The sequence below is a fragment of the Phocoena phocoena genome, chromosome 18 (assembly GCF_963924675.1).
Source record: "Phocoena phocoena chromosome 18, mPhoPho1.1, whole genome shotgun sequence".
NCBI lineage: Eukaryota > Metazoa > Chordata > Mammalia > Artiodactyla > Phocoenidae > Phocoena > Phocoena phocoena.
The window spans coordinates 20,635,239-20,657,883 of record NC_089236.1 but is presented as its reverse complement, the minus strand read 5'-3'; the positions used below and the strand labels follow the sequence as shown (position 1 = coordinate 20,657,883).

General features: G+C 36.2%; 1 protein-coding gene across 1 annotated transcript in view; it reads left to right on the top strand.

The window, feature by feature from the left end:
* LRRC63 (leucine rich repeat containing 63) overlaps window positions 1–22,645 on the top strand; it is a 40,876-nt gene that overhangs the window by 4,944 nt on the left and 13,287 nt on the right. Inside the window, exons 2-6 of the mRNA XM_065895923.1 lie at window positions 788–1,465; window positions 1,943–2,011; window positions 5,142–5,302; window positions 11,816–11,914; window positions 16,660–16,796. Of these exons, the coding sequence (XP_065751995.1) occupies window positions 788–1,465; window positions 1,943–2,011; window positions 5,142–5,302; window positions 11,816–11,914; window positions 16,660–16,796 (1,144 nt within the window). The remainder of the gene's footprint in view (window positions 1–787; window positions 1,466–1,942; window positions 2,012–5,141; window positions 5,303–11,815; window positions 11,915–16,659; window positions 16,797–22,645) is intronic.

The following is a 22,645-nucleotide window of genomic DNA, read 5'->3' as shown; positions in this document are numbered from 1 at the left end:
ACCTCTAGCCATCTCTCATATACAGACAACAGGTGAGACTTGGGCTTGTTTTGGCCATCTCTTTGCAAATCTTGCCTCAATAAATCTCTTATCTTCTCATCAGAATGCTGAGGTCCTCATCATTTATTGTACTCAACTGAGATGATGGACAAAAATGTTATTTAACATTCTGTCACAGAAGAAAGAGAAAGCACGATTTGATATAGTGAGGTCCCTAAGAATGCAGACACAATGCATTTTCTGGACCTAAGAGAGATAAGAATACTTCTGGTTGTAACCTGAGTGAACTCGTGGTACCCTGTAGCCAGTATCAGCATGTTATCATGTTCCAAAGCCATCTTGGTCTGATATCTGGCTTTGAAAAGAAATGTAAATCTTTGCTCAAAAAGTTTCAAATGAGGAAGTGATAATGATAAATAGCGAAACTTCAGTGAGTCATTTTTACCTCTCCATATTGCCAGAGTTTTCTGTGGCAACTGCTCAAAAATCTCCCTTTATGTCCTACTCTTCTTCATCCATTCTGTTCTTCCAGGAGTAGCCCCCTAATCTTTCTAAATCTAATACAATTTAGCCTTCCTGATTCTCCAATTGTTCATGCAAACTTTATCCCAGTAAGGTAAGCAAAAGTCCTGATAGCTGAGTGAGTGTATACAGAAACGTTTTTATAAGGTGAGAGAGGGTGAGTGGATAAAGAAAAGCTATGAATGCTGAGACGTTAATAGTTCTGCCCCTGACACCTTGATAAACATAATCTAATTCTGCCTTATTTTTTTTTTTTCTGGTTTAGGAAAGACTGGTGAAACTAAGCTACCACGTGTACGGTTCATTCCAGATAAAACCGCTTCATTTGAAAGAGATAAAACTAGTTTTCCTGACGTTCCAAGAGATCAGTCACAACCCCCTGTTAATATTCAAAATCTCTTTCTTGATCATCGTGTACAAAAAAGAGTGACTACTATTTCAACAACCACAAAATCTTCTAAGCGTGTCTATTGGCACATTCCAGAGACTGCTACTGGTTCCATATTTTTTCCCAAGTGTCGTTCAGCTTCAAGTCGAGTTTTTGGGAAAGAAACAAGCAAGATGGAAAGTTCCAGAAAATCAGACGAGCCATTAAAAATAACAAATATTTATGCTAACATTTTAAAAGAGATTCTGATTCTCTCCTCAGAGTTCTCCAAACTACCAAGTGCCCCTTCTTCAGTGCCCACTCCCAAACTCAAGGAAGTTCATTCTGACCAGTTTTTACAAATGAGCAGTACCTATACTTTTAAGCAGCCCCTGTTACGTTTAAGTGCAACAGTGCCAATCCCTGTACCGAGGACTATACCTGTTAAAGCTGAAAGTCAGCAGTCTGACCGTTTACAATGTCGTACGGTGACACTAAATATTAAAGATTTTCCAGGTCCCATTTTCATACCGACGCCGGTTTTACCAAGGAAACCTCGAAGACAGTCTGTGATAGGTAAATCCAGTCTGAACATGGTCTGTAATAATGGGGTCAAGTAGAGCAAAAGGGAGAGAAGGCATCCAAGCATATGGTGGTTCCCCCGTGGGTCTGCAGAACGGGATGGTGGGATCCCTTTTCACCTGTACATTTAATGTATGGGGCAGAATGCAGTAGCAGAAATCCTGACCTTGCAGGTCTGCCAAGGGCAAACTGGGAACTCCACCCAGATGGTGGTGATGGAAACCAGATAAAGCAGTTCAAAGGATCAGAAAAGCTCACATAAAGGAGGAGTGTGAATGAACAGTCATCCGTAAGGTGGTCTAGATGAACTCTAGAAGCAGAATGCCAGTGCTCATGGATGCCTTCATGGGCACTTTTCCATGGATAACCTCAATTCATTAAAAGATGAACAATTATAATGAAGTCATAATACCCTCAACATGAATTTTCACACGGATTTAAACATTATCCTATTTAAAATTTTTTTCCTAGAAAGTCGTGTAACAGAATATGAACATGTAGAAAGTGTCCCAAAGCAAAGCATGCTGAACGTATGTGAAGGTAAATGCTAGGTTTATATCATTCTTTTAAAAATTGTATATATGATTATCTCTCCATGAAAGTATTTGTGATTTTGTGTGTTTGTGTATATGTGTGTGATTCACACATATGTCCCACCTCATTTTCCATTCCTTAAGCTATTTACTGAGCAACTATTTTTAGAGTGTTGACTATAAACCCAACTTTGTACTGATGTTGGGAACATAAACGATGGAGTATTCTTAATCTGGATGGAGAAGATAGACATGCAATCATGACAGTTAACTGCTTGCCATGTGCCAGCACTGTTTTAAGTGCTTTGACCTTAGTTACCTAGCAGAAACAAATGAAAAATCATCTTTCAAGAAAGATTACATCATCCTACATCTCACACTATTTCTATAAACAATTTCACAAATACAGTGTGTAGCAAACAATTCACAATTATCAGGTACACAAAGAAAAACAAAATGAATGAAAACTAGCAGAAATAGTAAGCAGTAGAAACATACCCACAGGAGTTCCAGCTATTAGAATGATCAGATTCAGATTTTTAAATAACCTAATGACTTTTGGTTCTAGCCAAGATTGAGTAGCTTGTATTGGACAATCCCTCCCACCAAAATCAGTTATTAAAGCTGCCCACAAATATATAAAATAACCATTGAGGTTACTGGAGAGTAACCCTTGCAAGCATGACTTGAGTGGTTACCATCTTTGAAATTAGCTGAATTAGCTGTACATTTACCTTGGCTTTTGCTTGAGGGGTTTTGTGGTGTTGGAGAACAGGGCACAGGTAGAAAGAAGGTGATAGTTTTACTGGATTGAGGAGATAGCTGTCAGACTTCAGAGTTGACAAGATAGCTGGGATAGAGGGGTAATATATCAGAGAGGAGAGAACTGAATTCAAATATCTGCATACAAACTCCCTTAAGAGTGTTGGCTGATTTCTAAGCTGGGCATGTACAGGACAATACGCTAAGAAACACACCAGAAACCATCAGCTGAGATGCTAAGGAAGTGAGCCTAGATTTTGACAGCTGCACCGAAGACAATTATTGGAGTTCAAGCTCTGCTGAAATGAAGGGGTCTTGGTAAACACACTGGGCTTTCAGTTGCAGACCCAGAAGACCTATGCCTTGGGAATAAGAATGACGCTGTAGGAGAAAGGACAAAACTAAAATAGGTTATCCCCTACAAAAGTCAAAACCAGTCCTTGATAAATCAAAGTGGTACTTCCTGCCTAGTCAAAGAAAACCTAACACTTATTAGACACAGATAATATTATCCAGACCCTTTAAAATTTTCATTCACAATGTCCAGCATTAAACTTAAAAATCACAAGGCATCCTGAAAACAGGATTAAAGGTCTGGAAACCAGTAGAAAGAGGCAAAAGAAAGAGAACCATAGGATCAGATATGGGAGTTTTCAAACAAGGAGTTTAAAATAACTATGATTACTATGTTGAAGAAAATAAAAAGTTGAAGAATTTTATCAGAGAACTGGAATTTCTGCTTTTAAAAATTAGAGTCATATCAAATTTTAGAACAGAAAAAGTAATATAACAAATTAATGATTCACAGATGTGTTTAGTAGGAGATGATACACAGAAGAACACTCCAGCCATAAAACTTTCTCTTTTTTCCCCAGTTGTATTGAGATACAAGTCACATGCAACTCTGTATAAAGTTAAGGTATACATTATAATGATTTGATACATGAATATACAGTATGGTGAAATGATTACCACAATAAATTCAGTTAATACCCATCACCTGACAACTTTTTCTTGCGACAAGAAATTTTAGGCTTCACTCTCTCAGAAACTTTCAAATATACACTGTAGTATCATTAACTACAGCAATCATAAGACCTTCTGAGCACACGACCCTTCCAGCAGTTCCCTATCCCTGTCTGTGACATAAATTAACCACTGGGTCTCCTCCACATCATAGGCCTAAACAAGTCATGTTACCATTTCTGACTTAGGGAGTTTATTCCACTCTGGTGTTTCCCTCTTTGAAAAGTTCCCAGGGAAGTCTAAGCATCCTGAGATCCTTCAGAGATCTTTCAGGGAATTTCTAGCCACCTCTGCACCTCCATCTCCCTCCTTTTCACTCAAAACTCAACTGCTTGAGCTTAGCCCATAAGTGTGGGTGGGCAGGAAGCAGGCCACAGACTTAATTCTTAACTCATTCTCCATTCCTCTTGCTCCATCCCCTCCCACAAGACAAGGAATCTCCATATCACATCACACATCTTTCTTCATTCTGTGGTTAACTTTCACATCGATTGACCTGAAATGGGCACAAAGGCCTGTTTTAGAAATTAACAACTGAACATTGTTTTCTTTGGTCTAGGATGCCTCGTTTCTTCTCATTGAAGCAATGGTATAAGAATTATTGAGATGATAAAATATGTTGCAGCAAGTAATACAGCAAGAATGGCTGGGAGTGTAAAATATATTTCAAAATATTTTCCCACCACACCTGGGTGTGTGCTTGAACATGCCATTTTTGACAAAAGGGGAAACCCACGAGGGTTGTGATAAAGTAAATGTAGGTGGTCGCTGTTTGGCTACTCCTGAGTGGTCTGCTTTTTCCCCCCCCTTTCTTGTGTGAGGTCTTTAAACTGAGGGAAGAGCTTAGTTACATAGGGTATTTGAACCATGCATCAATGTGTTATTAAAGCAAAAAGCAAGATTTCTCCTTGGGATATGATCTCTATCTGAGATATGCTTATATGGTGTCCTTTATTCATTTTGTGAAGAAAGAAGTTGTTTATGTAATTCATCATAAAATAAGATGTTTTTACATACAGCACAAGACTCAGACTGATGGAATCTAAATTATTGAGGTAGAAATCTATGAGCTTATGGTTTTCTTTTGGGAAGAAAAGTTTGCTATCTAATATTAGTCTGCTATCTAATATTAAAATGTTTGGCCAACAGAACCAACTGAGGTTGGGTGGATGGAGGTTATAGGGAATCTCCAACGTGAGGTTGGGTGGGTGAAAGTCATGGGGAATCTCTTCCAAAGGAGGCATCCAGGTAACCTATTTATGATGACTTACCGTTATCATAACATGAATACCTTTTAACTTTCACTCTAAGTGATGACACATTTACGTTTCCTGTCTTGTTTTATTTAGGTAGCATTAAATCTAGAAGAATCGAAACCTCAGTGGCACATATCGTACATGGTGACGGTTTAAAGCCTGTTGTGGCAACATGCTATGGAACAGTAACAGCCATGACCAAGCTGGCCATAGTAAACTGTCAAATTCATGGAAGAAATGCACTTAATCTTAAGGTATTACTACATCTTCTCAATGGCAATTTCCTGTTGTATCATCGGTCATTTTTGTTTTACGTTTCCTAACTTAGGTTATTCTCCATGGTATTGAAGGAACAACATAAAGTGGTGGTGGCTGAGGGAGTGATGGAGTTGTATAGTAACAAAACTTTTGTGTGCTATTGAAGTTAACTTGGTATCAATCCAAACTAGACGTTTTAAATTTAGGATGCCGATCGTAATCTTCATGGTAACCACTCCTAAGAAACTGTCTTAAAAATGTACACAAAAGGGAATGAGAAAGGAATCAACATGACAGATTACAAAAAATTAATTAAACACCAAGGAGGCAGTAATGTAGTAAACGTGAAATAACAACAACAAAAATTCCAGAAAAGGTAAAACTATGGTGACAGTAAATATATCAGTGGTTGTAAGGGATTTTGGAGGGAGGGAGGGAAGGATGAATAGGAGGAACACAGGGGATTCTTAGGGCAGTGAAATTATTCTGTATGATACTGTCATACTGGATACACATTTCATTATACGTCTGTCAAGACCCATAGAATATACAACAAAAGGTCTGAACTCTAACATAATTTACGGATTTATGTTGATAATGATGTGCTAATGTTAGTCCATTGATTATGACAAATATACTGGTGTGTGAGATGTTGATGGTACTGGATGTGTGTGGGGAAGGGGTATGTGGAAAAGAAAGATCTCAAATAAGTAACCTAACTTTGCACTTTAAGGAGCTTGAACAAAAGAGCGAACTACACCCAAAATTAGCAGAAAGAAGGAAATAAAGATTAGAACAGAGATAAATAAAACAGAGGATAGAAAAGCAATAGAATCAATGAAACCAAAAGTTAGTTCTTTGAAAAGACTGACAAAGTTGACCTTTGGCTAGACTAAGAAAAAATAGAGACAAGGTCCAAATAAATAAAATCAGAAATGAAAATGGAAACATTTCTACTGGCTTCACAGAAGCAGAAAGGATTATAAGAGAATACTATGAACAACTGCATGCCTGCAAATTAAATATCCTAGATGAAATGAAACATTTTCTAGAAAAACATAAATTACCAAAACTGACTCCACAACAAACAGAAATTTGAGCAGACCTATAAAAAGTAAAGAGATTGAAAAAATAATCAAAACCTCCCAACAAAGAACAGTGCAGGTCCAGATAGCTTTATGGGTGAATTCTGCTAATCGTTTAAAGAAAAAGGAACATATATACTTCTCTAAATCTTCCAGAAAATAAAAGAGGAAGGAACACCACCCAATTCCACTGTTGTGCTGGTGGAGGGGGTGGGAATCCCACATCACCCAACAGTTCTTGGACACCAGCTGGGTGTCCTACAATTCAACTCAATTCTGACACTATCTACCCCGAGATAACATCAGATTCCACAGGTAAGGTGCTCAGTCCCATAAGACTGCTCTACACTTCAGACGCCAATCACAAGCCCAGGTGGTTACCTGTGATTCTGACCAACCACCTACAGACTGGAGGTTCCAAGGACCCCCTCCAACTCAGGATGCCAATCACAAGTTGTTACCTATAGTTCTGATTGACTGGCTATAAATCAGAAATTCCCACAACCCCTCCTGATTAATTCGCTAGAGTGGCTCACAGAACTCAGGAAAGCTATTTACTTACTTGATTACTGGTTTATTACAAAGGATATTAAGGGATGTGAATCAACAGTTATATGAAGAAAAACACAGGACATGGTATGAGGAAAGGGTGTGGAGACCCTACACCCTCTCCGGGTGCTACTCTCCCCAAATCTCCAGGTGTTCACCAACCTGGAAGCTCTCCAAATCCTGTCCTTCTGGTTTTTATGGAGGTTTCATTAATAGTATAATTGATTAAATCATTGGCCACTGCTGATTGAGCTCAGTCTTCAATCCCTTTCCCTCTTCAGAGGTGAGGGGATTGAAAGTTCCAACCTTCTAATCACATGGTTGGTTCTTCTGACACCCAGCCCCTTTCAAAAGTCACCTCATCAACATAAATCCAGTTGTGGTGGAAACGGGTTTGTTATGAATAACAAGACACCCATTTTGCCTTTATGGTTCTGAAGCAATTTCAGGAGCTGAAGATAAGAGAATAAGTATTATGACAAAAGACGCTCCCATTGCTCTTATTGTTCAGGAAATTCCAAGGGTTTTGGGAGCTGGTAGCGAGGAACCATGGATAAAGTCCAACTACATATGAGAAATGGATTTTGGTCATTCAGATGACCAAATATATTTTTTAACAAGTAAAAATATCAACAACATATAACACATTTTATGCTATCAGTATAACCCAGATATCAAGGGAAGATAAAGACACCACAAGAAAACTACAGATCAATATCCTTTGTTAATTAATTAATAAAATTGCTAAATCCATGATAGGATTAAGAAAAAAGAAACACTAAATACCAAATTCAAAATTTAAAAAGGGGAAATCACCACATTTCCTACAGACATTAAAATAGAAAATAATGAAATAATAAGAACATTTTCCCAATAAATGCAACAACTGTGATGAAATGGAAAAATTTTTTGAAAAACACAACTTGCTGAAACAGGCACAACAAGGACTAGAACATCAGAATAGTCTTGCACCTGTAAAAACCTAATTGAAATTTTAATTAAGAGCCTTCACACAGAGAAAGCTCCAGGCACAAACAGCCTCACTGGTGATTCTATCAGACAATGAAGAAGGAAATAATATCAGTTTAGGCTAACTCCTTCAGAAATCAGACGAGGAAGAACACTTGCTAACTCATTGTTTGATGCCTGTGTAACTCTCCTACTATCTCTTCAGATATTGCTCCTGTCTCATTCCTTTTGTCCTCTTCTATCAGACTCCAGCTACATGTATCTTAGGCCTTTTCATCTTGTCCCATATATCCCTTACTCTCTTCCTGTATCCCTTTTACTCTCTGTGCTTTATTCTGAGCATTTTCTTCTTACCTAAATTCTGGTTCATTCATTCTCTTTTCTGCTTTGTGAAATCTGCTGTTAAACCCTTTATCAAGTCCTTAATTTTGGTTGGTTTCTTTTATAATCTAATTTCTTTGAACTTTAAATGCTTTATCTTATAATTTGATTTTTCGAGCCTACTAATCACAGTTAACTTTTTTTTGTTTAACACATCTGATGTATCCAAAATATGGACCTTCCATGGGCCTATTTCTATGGTCTATCATTTCTCTTGATTTTTGTCCAAGTATTATCTTTTTGCATGACTTTTTATTTTTGATTGCATGATAGATGTTGTGTAGAAATAATTTGAGGCCCTAGATAATGTTATGTTCTTCCAAAAATTTTTTATTGTTGCTTCTGACAGGCCAAGAGGCTAGGGGATGTTCATCTTAATCTAATCAAAATCAGCTGGTTTAATGCTGGACTTTAATTTTTGTAGAGATTTCCTGTTAAACTTCTTTCCTAAGGCTGTAGCCTTTAAGCCACCTTGTATCAAGTCTGAAGTCCCTTCTCCTTGGGAAGCCCTGAATTCCAATTTTTGTCTCCCTAGCCCTGTGAGACTGGCTGTAGTTCACCACCACAGCTTTGAATTAGGCAAATGACTTTTGGAGAAAAATAGTGTTGAGTGCTGTGTTTAACACCCTGAGATTCCCTTCTTTCTGGAATTTTGGCTTAAGACCTAGCTACTTTAGTCATTCTCCAAGTCTTTGTTTTGTTGTGTTTGTTTCCCTTTTTGGTTTTAGTTGAAGGGCTGGTTTGAAACAAGGCTGTTGCCCATTAGTATAAGTGAAAAAATCAGATTATCTGGTTTTGAAGTGAATTACTTTATTTATTTATTTTTTAATAAATTTATTTATTTTATTTATTTATTTTTGGCTGCATTGGGTCTTCACTGCTGCACACAGGCTTTCTCTAGTTGCGGCGAGTGGGGCCTACTCTTTGTTGCAGTGCATGGGCTTCTCATTGTGGTGGGTTCTCTTGTTTCAGAACACGGGCTCTAGGCTCATGGGCTTCAGTAGTTGTGGTGCATGGGCTCAGTAGTTGTGGCTCGTGGGCTCTACAGTGTAGGCTCTGTAGTTGTGGTGCATGGGCTTAGTTGCTCTGCAGCATGTGGGATCTTCCCGGTCCAGGGCTTGAACCTGTGTCCCCTGCATTGGCAGGTGGATTCTTAGCCACTGTGCCACCAGGGAAGTCCCAAAGTGAATTACTTTAAATCAGAGGTTGGCAAGGTTTTTCTGTAATGGGACAGATAAGTAAAATTTTAGACTTTGAAGTCTACATGGTCTCTGTCATAACTACTCAACTCTGTTGTGTAGTATAAGAACAGCCATATTACAACACCCAAACTTAGTGTGGCTGTGTTCCAATAAAACTTTATTTATAGAAACAGGTGGCAGACTGTAGCTCACTGATTCCTGCTTTAAATTGAGGAAGAGTATATCTTCTAAAGAGTTAAATGGAGCTAGTCAAGAGAAACATCTACTTACACAGTCATCAATATTACTTTAAAAGAATATTTGACTCCAGAGTAGAATCCTGAGCTCTGTGGGGGTGATATAAAAGAATTGAAAGTAATAATTTCTAATCTATCTCATGGACTTATTAAGGAAACAGATTTTACATGAATAGAATTTACACAAAACAAATGTACTGATTAATTTAATACAGACTCAGTGCATCAATGCTTAAATGTTGCTAGAGCAATTCAAGAGATTGAGAAAGCCTCCACTTTCTTGGTGTTGTTTAATTCTTCACATCCTTATTGTGGTAACTGCAGCAAACAGGTTTTATGATGGGATGGTAAAAGAGAGATCCAGCATACCTATGCTGGGCAGACCTCATAGTATATCCACAGTGAAGGTCCCTGGGATTCCATGAGGCAACAAGAAGGTCCTGGATAGTCACTCATTCAGCCAATATTTATTAATAACCCACTATGTACCCAGTGGTAAACTATGTATCTCATTATGTATCAGTGTGCAAAACAGAAAAAAGAAACCTATTTCATGGAGCTTATACTTTAGTAGGATGAGATCATACATACATACATACGTACATTTATATATAGTCTGTCCTCTGGTGATAAGAGTTATGAAGAAAAATAAAGCAAGTGGAGGGGACAGAGAGCCATCAATGGGGCACTGGTTTGAGAGGTTGCTATTTGTGATAGGATGTGATGACTTATGAGCAGACAGCTGCCTATAAGCAACCTGTGAATGAAGTGAGAAGATACTTCATGAGGACAGATGGGGGAAGAGCCTTCCAGGCAGAAGAAAATGTAAAGGCACTAGTTATCTGAGCACACTTAGTGGAATGATTACAGACTGTGACAGACACTTTCCTGCTACATAATTTAGTGTACTACTAGTTATGTCGAGAAGAGATGAATGTTTGGTGACAGGAAGAAAGAACACGTACTCTTCTATAGGTGTATATGTCTACCAACATCTAGACATTTACAAATATTGATATTTTAATAAGAGGTCAGTCTTGAAACCAGTACTGTCAATTCGAAGATTCTTTAGCCATGAACCTCATCTCTCTCATACAGTGCGTGCCATAACCCAATGCATTGGTAGCAATGCCTCCCTTCACTATAAGCTGAGGTTTGATCCTTCAGCATTAGAGTTCCTTGGTTCATTCAGTTGAACACTACTGATCCTATGATACTTAAGAAACAAATGTACCAACTTTACTGGAATATTAAGATACTGGGGGCACTAAGCATGTCTTGGTCAATTTGGGCTGCTACGACAAAATGCCATAGAGTGGCTTAAACAAGGGACATTTACTTCTCACAGTTCTGGTGGCTGGGAAGTCTGACACTGAGGTGTCAGCCAATTTGGTTCCTGGTGAGCGCTCTCTTTTTCACAGCTGGCTTTTTGCTGTATCCTCACATGCAGAGAGAAAGAGATCTCTGGTCCACTGTTCTTCTTATAAGGACACCGATTCCATCGTGAGGGCTCCATCCTTAAGACCTCATCTAACCCAAATTACTTCCCAAAGACTTCACTTCTAAATGCCATCATGTTGGGGATTAGAGCTTCAACAAATGAATTTTGGGGGAACACGAACATTTAGTCCATAACAAAGGCATATGTTTTCCTCAATCAGAAATTGGCATATTTAAGCAAGAAACTTTAAGAATATGTTAGATTAATAGAAAGATAACAGAGAAATAGAAGTAGAAACATGAAAAAAAGAGGGGGTAAAGAGAATTAAATATAAAATATATTTAATGACTTATTTCAGCATGTAGTGGACAGTCAATAAATGTTTGCTTGTTATTAACTGAAATAATGCCTTTCACACATGTAACACTATATTTATTACATATGTAAATACTTAGTTTTTCTATTTTGTTTCTTTACATATTTAAGAAATTATTACCATGAAAGACTAAAATAAATGAATGGAAGATTATTATAGGCTTGTTATTAGGTCACACATTTAGATTATGTGCTCATTTTTTAAACACTTGTATAAAATATTTTGTGCATGGTAAATAATTAATTCTTATCTTTTGTCACTTTCTTTTAGGGCTTTTTTCTCCTGAATTGTCCAGACCTAACACCTTTGGCTTTCCAATTGATATATCTTAATTTATCATATAATAACATCTGTTGCTTTCCCACAGAAGTGAGTCCATTTTTATTATTGTATATATTGTCATAATTTCTTATTATTAATAATAATTTAAAAATAGACACTTATGATACCCTGGAGTTACTATAAATAAATATATTTTGGATTGTATCCTAAAAGGCTTATTTTTAGAAGTACCAAAAGTATAGTACATTTTTCTTAGCAAGTCCCATGACACAATCCTCAAAGACTGTGTTATGGTCAGGCTCTCAAATATGTTCTCATAATTGTACAACGTGTATAAAATTATTTATTTTTCTGATTCTGAATAAAACCTAAGATATACTTTATCCATGTTAATTGGAAGCTTTAAAGGCAATGTTTAGTGACAAGGTAATATGATGTTGTAACAAGTTTTAATTACAATAGGCTGAAATAGGATATTCTGCTTAATAAAACATACCAAGGATAATCAGATATGGGATGAGATGATTCAATGTCATTATATAAACAAGTCATTATAAGTAATTAGGACAGATTATGTTTTCAGTGTCTTTAGTCATTGTTTCATTGGTCACGGGGTGTTTTGTTGCTTTGTGAATTGATTTCCAGAGTATTAACTTTTAGTGAATTGATTTCTAGCAAATTGACTTGCTTTCTATTTCAAACACGTAGTATTAGAAACATGTATTTTCCATAATTTCTATGATATTGTGTTTTTATTTTCACTAGAAGAGTTATTTGTTCTTTTCTAGTATATCACACTAGTTTTATTAATTTGACTAAGACAAGTTGACAAGAATTCCCAAGGAATATAGGGATCTTACTTCTTCACATTAATTTTAACCTTTCTTCTAAACAGTCATATATGAGACTTGTGCATCTGCCAAAGAATACTCTAACCACTCAAGGAGAATGTATAACCATATGGGAGATTTTCAGGTGTAAAATATAAAGCGCTCATTTTTAAAGTGATAGAAATAAGCAGAACTTGCCATTAAAATGCAGATCAGTGTTGTACAGCTATAGACAAAATGTTCCAATGAAAATGGCAATATCCAGGCTTGGAAGGGCCGTACTAAGGGTAGGCAAATGATGCCAAGCTATTAGCATAGTGTAAGTGAAATGAACAGAAGACTAGAGGCTGGCATACACGTGGTGATTGGACAAGTTTCATGGAAAATTCAAGATGGTAGACTCTGGCAGAGACAGAGCCTACTGAAATAGTTTAGCATAGGAAAAGGTAGAAGCAGAAATGGTAAATATAACAAACCATATAAATATATACTTGGTTTCCTTTCTTCTCTTAGCTTCTTTAAAAGACACAAAATCACATACAATAGTAATTAATTATAATAACGTATTGTTACGTTTGTAACATATATAGATGTAATGTGTATAACAATTATAGTACAAAAAAGGAAGAGGGAATAGAGCTATCTAGGAACAACATCTCCATATCTCACTGGAATTAAGTTAGTGTAAATCTGAAGTAGATTCTGGTAAGTCAAGGTGTATATTACAACCCCTAAAGCAATCACTAAGAAAATAACTGAAGAGAATACAGTGGGAAAAAAAATCATTAAAGTAATTAAAATGTTATACTAGAAAATATCCAGTTGATGCAAAAGAAGCCAGTAAAGGAGGAACAAAAATGACATGACATTTAGAAAACTATAAGTGACATTGTGATATAAATCCAACCATGTCAATAACATTAAATGTTAATACATGAAACAATCCAATAAAAAAATACAGTTTGTCAGCCCCAGTGGTAGTCTGTCTAAAGGAGATACACTTAAGAGTGAAAGATCCAAAGAGGTTAAAAGTAAAAGTATAGGAAAAGATATACCATGCAAATAGCAATCATAAGAAAGCTGGAGTGACTATACTAATATCAGACAAAATAAATTTTAAAACAAAAAATGTCACTAGAGATAAAGAGGGACATTTTGTCAATCTTTCAGGATGCTGTAACTATAAACATTTAGGTACTTAACAACAGAGCCCCAGAATACATGAAGCAAAAACTGAAAGAACTGAGGGAAGAAATAGAGAATTCAAAAATAATAGTTGGACACTTCAATACCCCACTTTCAATAACACACAGATCAACTAGACAGAAGATGAAAGTGAAATGGAAGACATGAACAACATTACAAACCAATAAGACCTAACAGACATTTATGGGACACTCCAACCAAAAGTATCAGAATACATAATACTCAAATTCACATGGAACATTTTCCAGAAGAGACCATAGGTTAGTCTACAAAAAATTTTTTAAAAATTGAAAGTCACAGAAAGTGTATTTTTGGGCCACAATGAAATGTAATTAGAAATCAGTAGTTGAAAGAAATTTGGAAATAAATGGAAATTAAGCAACACACTCTTAAATAACCAATGAGTCATTGAAGAAATCAAAAGGGAAATTAAAAATTACTTTGAAATAAATAAAAATCAAAACACAACAATCCAAAATTTATGGGATGCATCTACATCAGTGCTCAGAGGGAAATTTATAGCTATCAGTTACTATATTAAAAAGGAAAAAATCGAAACCTAACATTCCATCTTAAGCCACAAGAGAAAAAGAGCTAAATAAATCTAAAGAAAGAATAAGGAAGGACATAATAAAAATTAGTGAAACAGGGAACAGAAAAACAATGTCAGCAAAACCTAATACTGTTACTTTGAAAAGATCAACAAAATTGACTAACCTGACATGAACTGACCAAGAAAAAATGAAGATTCAAGTTACTAATATTAGGAGTGAAGGATGGGATATCATACCAACCTTACAGAAAAATTTTAAAAAGATTTTAAGAGAATACTACAAATAACTGTATACCAGCCAACTAGATAATGTAGATGAAGTGGACACATATTTAGGAAGACACAAGAATGGACTCAAGAATAAATAGAAAACCTGAATGGTTCTCTAAAAAAAGAAAGAGTTTCAGTAGTAATTTTTAAACTTTCCTCAAAGGAAAGTCCAGGATCAGATAGCTCCATTGGCGAATTCTGCCAGATGTCTTAAAAAGAATTAACACCAATCCTTTACAAACTCTTATGAAAAATCGGAGAAAATGTTCTCATTCAAACTATGAAACCAGTAATACCCTGATACCAAAACTAGACAAAGATATAGAAAGAAAAGCAAACTACAGAACAATAGCTCATGAATATAGATGCAATAATCCTCAACAAAATGCTAGTAAACCAAATTCAGCAACATATAAAGAGGGTTTTCCACCATAACCAAGTGAGATCTATTCCAGGAATGCAAGGATGGTTAAACATACAAAAATCAATGTGATTCCACATTAACATAGTGAAGGGTTAAAAAAAACTATACAATTATATCAACAGAGACAGAAAAATCATTTTACAAAATCCAACATACTTTCATGACAAAAGCATTCAACATCTATGAATAGAAGGGGGGCATCCTCAACTCGATAAAGGGTGTCTACAAAAAACCCATAGCCAATACCATACTTAATGGTGAAAAACTGAAAATTTTCTTCCTAAGATCAGGAACAAGATGAAGATGTCTACTCGTGTCACTGTGTATTGTACTGGAGTTTCTAGCCAAGACAATTAGACAAGAAAAAGAAGTAAAAGGCATTCACACTAAAAAGGAAGGAGTTTAAACTATCTTTTGTTGTAGCTGATACAGTCTTATATATAGAAATCCTAAGGCATTCACTAAAAACTATTAGAACTAATGAGTGAGTTAATCAAGGGTGCAGTGTGCAAGATCAATATACAAAAATCAATTGTATTTCTACATACTGGCAACAAACAATTCTGACAATAAAATTAATAAAGCAAATCTACTTACACGAAAAAGAAGAAAATACTTAGAAGTTTAACAAAAGCACAAAACTTATAGTGTGAAAACTACAGATCATTGTTAAAAGAAATTAAAGAAGACATAATTATATGACAAGACATCCCATGTTCATGGATCTGAAAACATTGTTAAGATGGCAATACTTGCAAATTGATCTACAGATTCATTGCACTCTCTATGAAAATTACAACTTGCCTTTTTTTTCAGAATTTGACAGGCTGATCCTAAAGTTCATATGGAATTGTAAGGGATTCCAAATAGCCAAAACAATCTTGAAAGGAAAAAACAGACTTGGAGGACTTAAACTTTCTGATGGCAAGAATAAGCATGCTCTACTCCACCAATTTTAAATCTTCATGATATAAAAAGTTTTAATTTAATGTTAAAGAGAGCTAATGTAAAAGCTTGTTAAGATTCACTAGAGAAGAAGAAATATATAAATCAAGCAAAGATTGTGGAATTAAATGGCATACTCTATTTTTAAATTTCATATGAAAAATCAGTTATTTACAAATAACTGTGATATCAGAGTGAATCAAGCTGGCTATGACATCAGACACCCCATGGTTGCTACGGTTAATTCCACTTATTTTCTTGATTCTGCAGGTATCTCCTACATTCCTCATTCTTGACATGGTTGCCTCTTATGAAACCGTGAGCTTGATCAAACAGCATGATTTTCCCATTTAGAAAAGGAACATTCTTGAGTCAAGGGCCTATGAGTACAGTAGCTGCACTATCTTACCATATCATACATATGAATGCTGGTTAGTTATTTTCAAGGCTTACCAAAGGTATTTATTGAGATATATGACACAGCCAATTAGTGTTACCATACCGATTTGACTGCATTAGTTCAAAGGGTTTATAAAATGGAAAAAATAAGGATTCGCACACTTTAGTATTCTACTCATGCTTATTTCTCTTTTCCATTTTTCAGATATTCTGTCTTAAAAATTTACAAATACTGAATCTGAGAAATAATCCTATCAAAGAAATCCCTTCTACAATTCAACAACTTAAGTTCCTTAGAACTTTCAACATCGCCTTTAATTTGATTACTACGCTTCCACCTGGGTAAGGTTGATAGTCTGAGATTCTAAACACAGAAAATAAAGAGCATGTAATTTAGAAAAGGATCAATTTCCCTTCTGAAAGCAGCTAGCTACTTTTTAGCCATTTGATAATTTTTATTCAGTTCCAGTTAGCTGATTTGCTTCTAATTACTGTGTTAAAAAAAAAAAAAAAAACACCTACCAGCTACATAGATGGCAATTAATCTGGGGCTAGTAAATACATATCTAGACATCCATTATCTGAGTATGGATTAAGTCATATAAAGAAGCTCAGGTGAGAAACTTACACGTATCCCTTGGAAGCCTTTTTGGATATCGAAAGAACTCTGAACTTGGAATTAAGAATTCTAGCCTTGGGACTTCCCTGGTGGCGCAGTGGTTAAGAATCCACCTGCCAATGCAGGGGACATGGGTTTGGGCCCTGTTCTGGGAAGATCCCACATGCAGTGGAGCAACTAAGCCTGTGCACCACAACTACTGAGCCTGTGCTCTAGAGCCCGCGAGCCACAACTACTGAAGCACATGTGCCTAGAGCCCATGCTCCACAACAAGACAAGCCACTGCAACGAGAAGCCCACACACCACAACAAAGAGTAGACCCTGTTTAACACAAGTAGTGAAAGCCTACACACAGCAGTGAAGACCCAATGCAGCCAAAAATAAATAAATAATAAATAAATTTATTAAAAAAAAAAAGATCGAGAATAAAAAAAGAATTCTAGACTTTTAACTTCAAAGTTGAGAATTATCTATTTGATCTGGAGAAAGACACAAGTCCATTCTAGGCCTCAATTTCCTAATCTATGAACTAAGAAATTACCTGTATGATGTCTAAGATCCTTTAAACTCTAATAGGAATGTTGATATCCAGGTATAAAAGAGATGGATTTTTTCCCCACATATGGACTGGTAATTATTTAAGCCTTAATGAAAGTTTTGAACCAAAACCTTAACCAAATGCCAAAACAAGATATCTCTTCCAGTTAGATTTTAACAAATTGAATGTAGGTTAAGGGCAAAAAGTTAAGAGCACAGGGACTCTTAAATAGTTGAATAACATTTTGCAAAAGAAGGTTCTTATAGTAATTAAGAAAGTGCATCAAAATTCATTTATAAAACTGTTCATCCAGCATTGTTTGTAATTAACAATCCAAGATCTACATTAAAACACTGTAAAACTATTCATTTTGAAAAATTAAAAAGTATATAAAAGTTATATCATTTCTGTGTAAAAACGCTTATATACACATCACACATTACACATAAAGTGTATTTTAAAAGAAAGAATAAATACTAAGTAAAGATATTGCATTATGAGTTTTATTTTTGTTTGACTATCTTTCCACAGTAACATAAACTGTACTGCCTTGATTCCCTGCCTTGATACTAGAATCAGCCATTCCTCTTAGGAAACCCTATTTCCTTTTTATTGGAGGATGGTATTTAAAAAACAAGATCTGGGTGCTGGATATTCCCACTGCTATTGGGATGATATTGATTCTAGACACTCTCAGTGGACAGAGATAGATAACTTATGTATGTATACTAATCTGTGTACACACATATCTATAATTGTTTCTGTGTACACACACACACACGTACATCTTTGTACACACACCTCACTCCCTGAAGTTATGAAGCCATAACTGTAACAAAAGTTTAAAAAAAATGCTCTTATCTTTTTCTCAGTGGATACCAGGAGGAAAATGACATAGAAAATTACTACTTTTAACTAACAGAATCAAAGTTTTGCCTTGTTTTGGTTCAGTTTGATTTAATTAGCCAGCATGTTCTTTGGGAAAGAGAAGCTGTTTGGAATAAAGAATTTAAGAACATACTTGTGAACCCTGAAGTAAGAGCTGATTCTAAAAATGCACAAATTTATTTTCCCATATTGGTATTGATTAAAGATAGGGATTGAATTACTTTGTATCCATATACTTGAAGAACAGGGAGTACTAATTTGATTTCATACTGACTTGGATAAACTACTTAACTTCTTATAGCTTCCTTTTTGTTTTTTTTTACAGTTCTTTTTTTTTTAAAATATCTTTATTGGAGTATAATTGCTTTACAATGTTGTGTTAGTTTCTGTTGTACAACAAAGTGAATCAGCTATAAGTATACATATATCCCCACAGCCCTTCCCTCTTGAGCCTCCCTCCCATCCTCCCTATCCCACTCCTCTAGGTCATCACAAAGCATGGAGCTGATCTCCCTGTGCTATATGCAGCAGCTTCCCACTAGCCATCCATTCTACATTTGGTGGTGTATATATGTCAATGCTACTCTCTCATTTTGTCCCAGCTTCCCCTTCCCCCCCACCCCGCATTTTCTAAGACTGTGTCTTTATCCCTGCCCTGCCACTAGGTTCATCAGTACCATTTTTTTTAGATTCCATACACCTGTGTTAGCATATGGTATTTGTTTTTCTCTTTCTGACTTACTTCACTCTGTATGACAGACTCTAGGTCCATCCACCTCACTACAAATAACTCAATTTCGTTCCTTTTTATGGCTGCGTAATATTCCATTAATATGTGTGCCACATCTTCTTTATCCATTCATCTGTCGATGGACACTTAGGTTGCTTCCATGTCCTGGTTACTGTAAATAGTGCTGCAATGAACATTGTGGCACATGTCTCTTTTTGAATTATGGTTTTCTCAGGGTATATGCCCAGTAGTGGGATTGCTGGGTCATATGGTAGTTCTAGTTTTAGTTTTTTAAGGAACCTCCATACTGTTCTCCATAGTGGCTGTATCAATTTACATTCCCACCAACAGTGCAAGAGGGTTCCCTTTTCTCCACACCGTCTCCAGCATTTATTGTTTGTAGATTTTTTTGATGATGGCCACTCTGACTGGTGTGAGGTAATACTTCATTGTGGTTTTGATTTGCATTTCTCTAATAATTAGTGATGTTGAGCATCTTTTCATGTGTTTGTTGGCAATCTGTATGTCTTTGGAGAAATGTCTATTTAGGTCTTCCACCCGTTTTTGAATTGGGTTGTTTTTTTGGTATTGAGCTGCATGTGCTATTTGTATATTTTGGAGATTAATCCTTTGTCAGTTGCTTCATTTGCAAATATTTTCTCCCATTCTGAGGGTGTATTTTCATCTTGTTTATGGTTTCCTTTGCTGTGCAAAAGCTTTTAAGTTTCACTAGGTCTCATTTGTTTATTTTAAATTTTATTTCCATTACTCTAAGAGGTGGGTCAAAAAAGATCTTGCTGTGGGCTTCCCTGGTGGCGCAGTAGTTGAGGGTTTGCCTGCCGATGCAGGGGACACGGGTTCGTGCCCCGGACCGGGAGGATCCCACGTGCCGTGGAGCGGCTGGGCCCGTGAGCCATGGCTGCTGGGCCTGCATGTCCGGAGCCTGTGCTCCACAGCGGGAGAGGCCACAGTGGTGAGAGGCCCGCGTACCGCAAAAAAAAAAGATCTTGCTGTGATTTACGTCAAAGAGTGTTCTGCCTATGTTTTCCTCTAAGAGTTTTAGAGTGTCTGGCCTTATATTTAGGTCTTTAATCCATTTTGAGTTTATTTTCGTGTATGGTGTTAAGAAGTGTTCTAATTTCATTCTTTTACATGTAGCTGTCCAGTTTTCCCAACTCCTCTTATTGAAGAGGCTATCTTTCCCCCATTGTATATTCTTGCCTCCTTTGTCAAAGATAAGGTGACCGTATGTGTGTGGGTTTATCTCTGGGCTTTCTATCCTGTTCCATTGATCTATATTTCTGTTTTTGTGCCAGTACCGTACTGTCTTGATTACTGTAGCTTTGTAGTATAGTCTGAAGTCAGGGAGCCTGATTCCTCCAGATGTTTTTCTTTCTCAAGTTTGCTTTGGCTAGTTGTGGTCTCTTGTGTTTCCATACAAACTGTAAAATTTTTTGTTCTAGTTCTGTGAAAAATTCCATTGGCAATTTGACAGGGATTGCACTGAATCTGTAAATTGCTTTGGGTAGTATAGTCATTTTCACAGTGTTGATTCTTCCAGTCCAAGGACATGGTATATCTTTCCATCTGTTTGTATCATCTTTGATTTCTTTCATCAGTGTCTTATAGTTTTCTGCATACAGGTCTTTTCCCTCCTTAGGTAGGTTTATTCCTAGGTATTTTATTCTTTTTGAACACTCTCATTTACCACTGCAAGGAATCAAGGTAGCTTCCATTTTTTAAATCTGTAAATAATATTAACAATATTGCTGTGGTCCAATGAAAGACCATTCTAAACTGCCACAAACACATAGTAGGCTCTCAATAAATAATATTTATGTTGCTGTGGTGGTGATTAATGTTATGACATGCAAATATTAATGCTAGCACAATCTTCCAAGCCAACAGCAAGCGTCTAGTTTAAGCATCTCATTGCTCAATGATATGCTGATAAATAAAACAATGAAATAAATGTAAAACATTCTATACACCCTGAAAATTGTGATAGATTTGTTGCTAGTGGGGTATAGAGTATCAAACCAAACTAAGGCTGTCTAAACAAATGTGCTCTCTAAAATCATATATAGATGAGATAAATTTCAACTCTAGAGCCTATGAAATTTCATAATTAGCTTTCTCAGTGCTGTCTACAAGCCCAATTAAACATCACAATCAATAGGAATTTATCATCAACAGTGAAAGCCTAGAACCAGACTAGTTTGCTTGTACTGAAGTAATAAGGGAATACAAAATGACTCTAGAAACTGCCTAAGGCAAGAAAATGAAATAACATAATTTTGAATTAAAAAAATGGAACAGATGGTACTAATATTTTCTTTACAGAGGTGGAAAAAAAGTCTGAGATGAACACTGAACTGAAAAGTTTTTTTTTTTTTTTTTTGCTTTTCTATTCAATCTCATTACTTTCTCAGAGCAAATGATTTTATATTAACTGGGGTCACCATACCTTTTATTCAATTGTGATTTCATAAGCACTTTTGATGTGCTAGGCACTGGCCAAAGCACTGGATATACAGAAATGTAAAATAGAATCCTTGGCCTCCAGAATGTCATAGTTTAGGAGACATTTATTACACAGTGTGATAAATTCTATGATAGTGGTAAGCAGAGAAGTACAGAAGAGGCAGCTCACCTATTCTGAAAGATGCAGGAAGAGTTCCTTGGAAGAGGTAACATCTAAGCCAAGACTTAAAAAATGAAAGACACTGATCAAATTTGGGGGAACTGGAGATATGTGAGAACTGGGCTAATTCAGGGAAATTCAGCAAATAAATTCTGGGCCTGAGGTGAAAGTTGGGTAGTGTGAGAGGTGAGTTGAGGGAGTAGTCTGGGGACAGATCATGAGGACCATTATAATCCACACTAAAATAGTACGAAGTTAATGAAATATTGTGCTCGTGATGCCTTAGTTAATAATCACGCAAGTAATTTTTCATCCTTTAAGGAAAACAGGAAGGTATTTGAGAAGAGCATTCACAAAGAGGGGAATATTTACTAGGGATTTTGGTAAATGTCATACTTCAATTCCAGTCTCCAAGAAGCAACTCCCACTCCCACCCCCCAGGAGACAGGACTCTCTGCGTTAGCCTTTGTGTTCTTTGGTTCTTACTTTTAAGTACTTTGCTTAATAGAAAGAAAGACCAAAGATATTTCACCAGGAAAATCTTAATGCAACTGCACTGGGTTGAATGGTGCCCTTCAAAAATTCATGTCCATGCAGAACCTTAGAATGTGATCTTATTTGGAAATAGGATCTTTGCAGATGTAACTAGTTAACATGAGGTCATACTGGATTAGGGTGGGATTAGGGTGGGTTCTAAATCCAATAAATGGTGTCCTTATAAGAAGGCCATGTGAAGACAAAGGTGGAGATTAGAGTTATGCTGCCACAAAC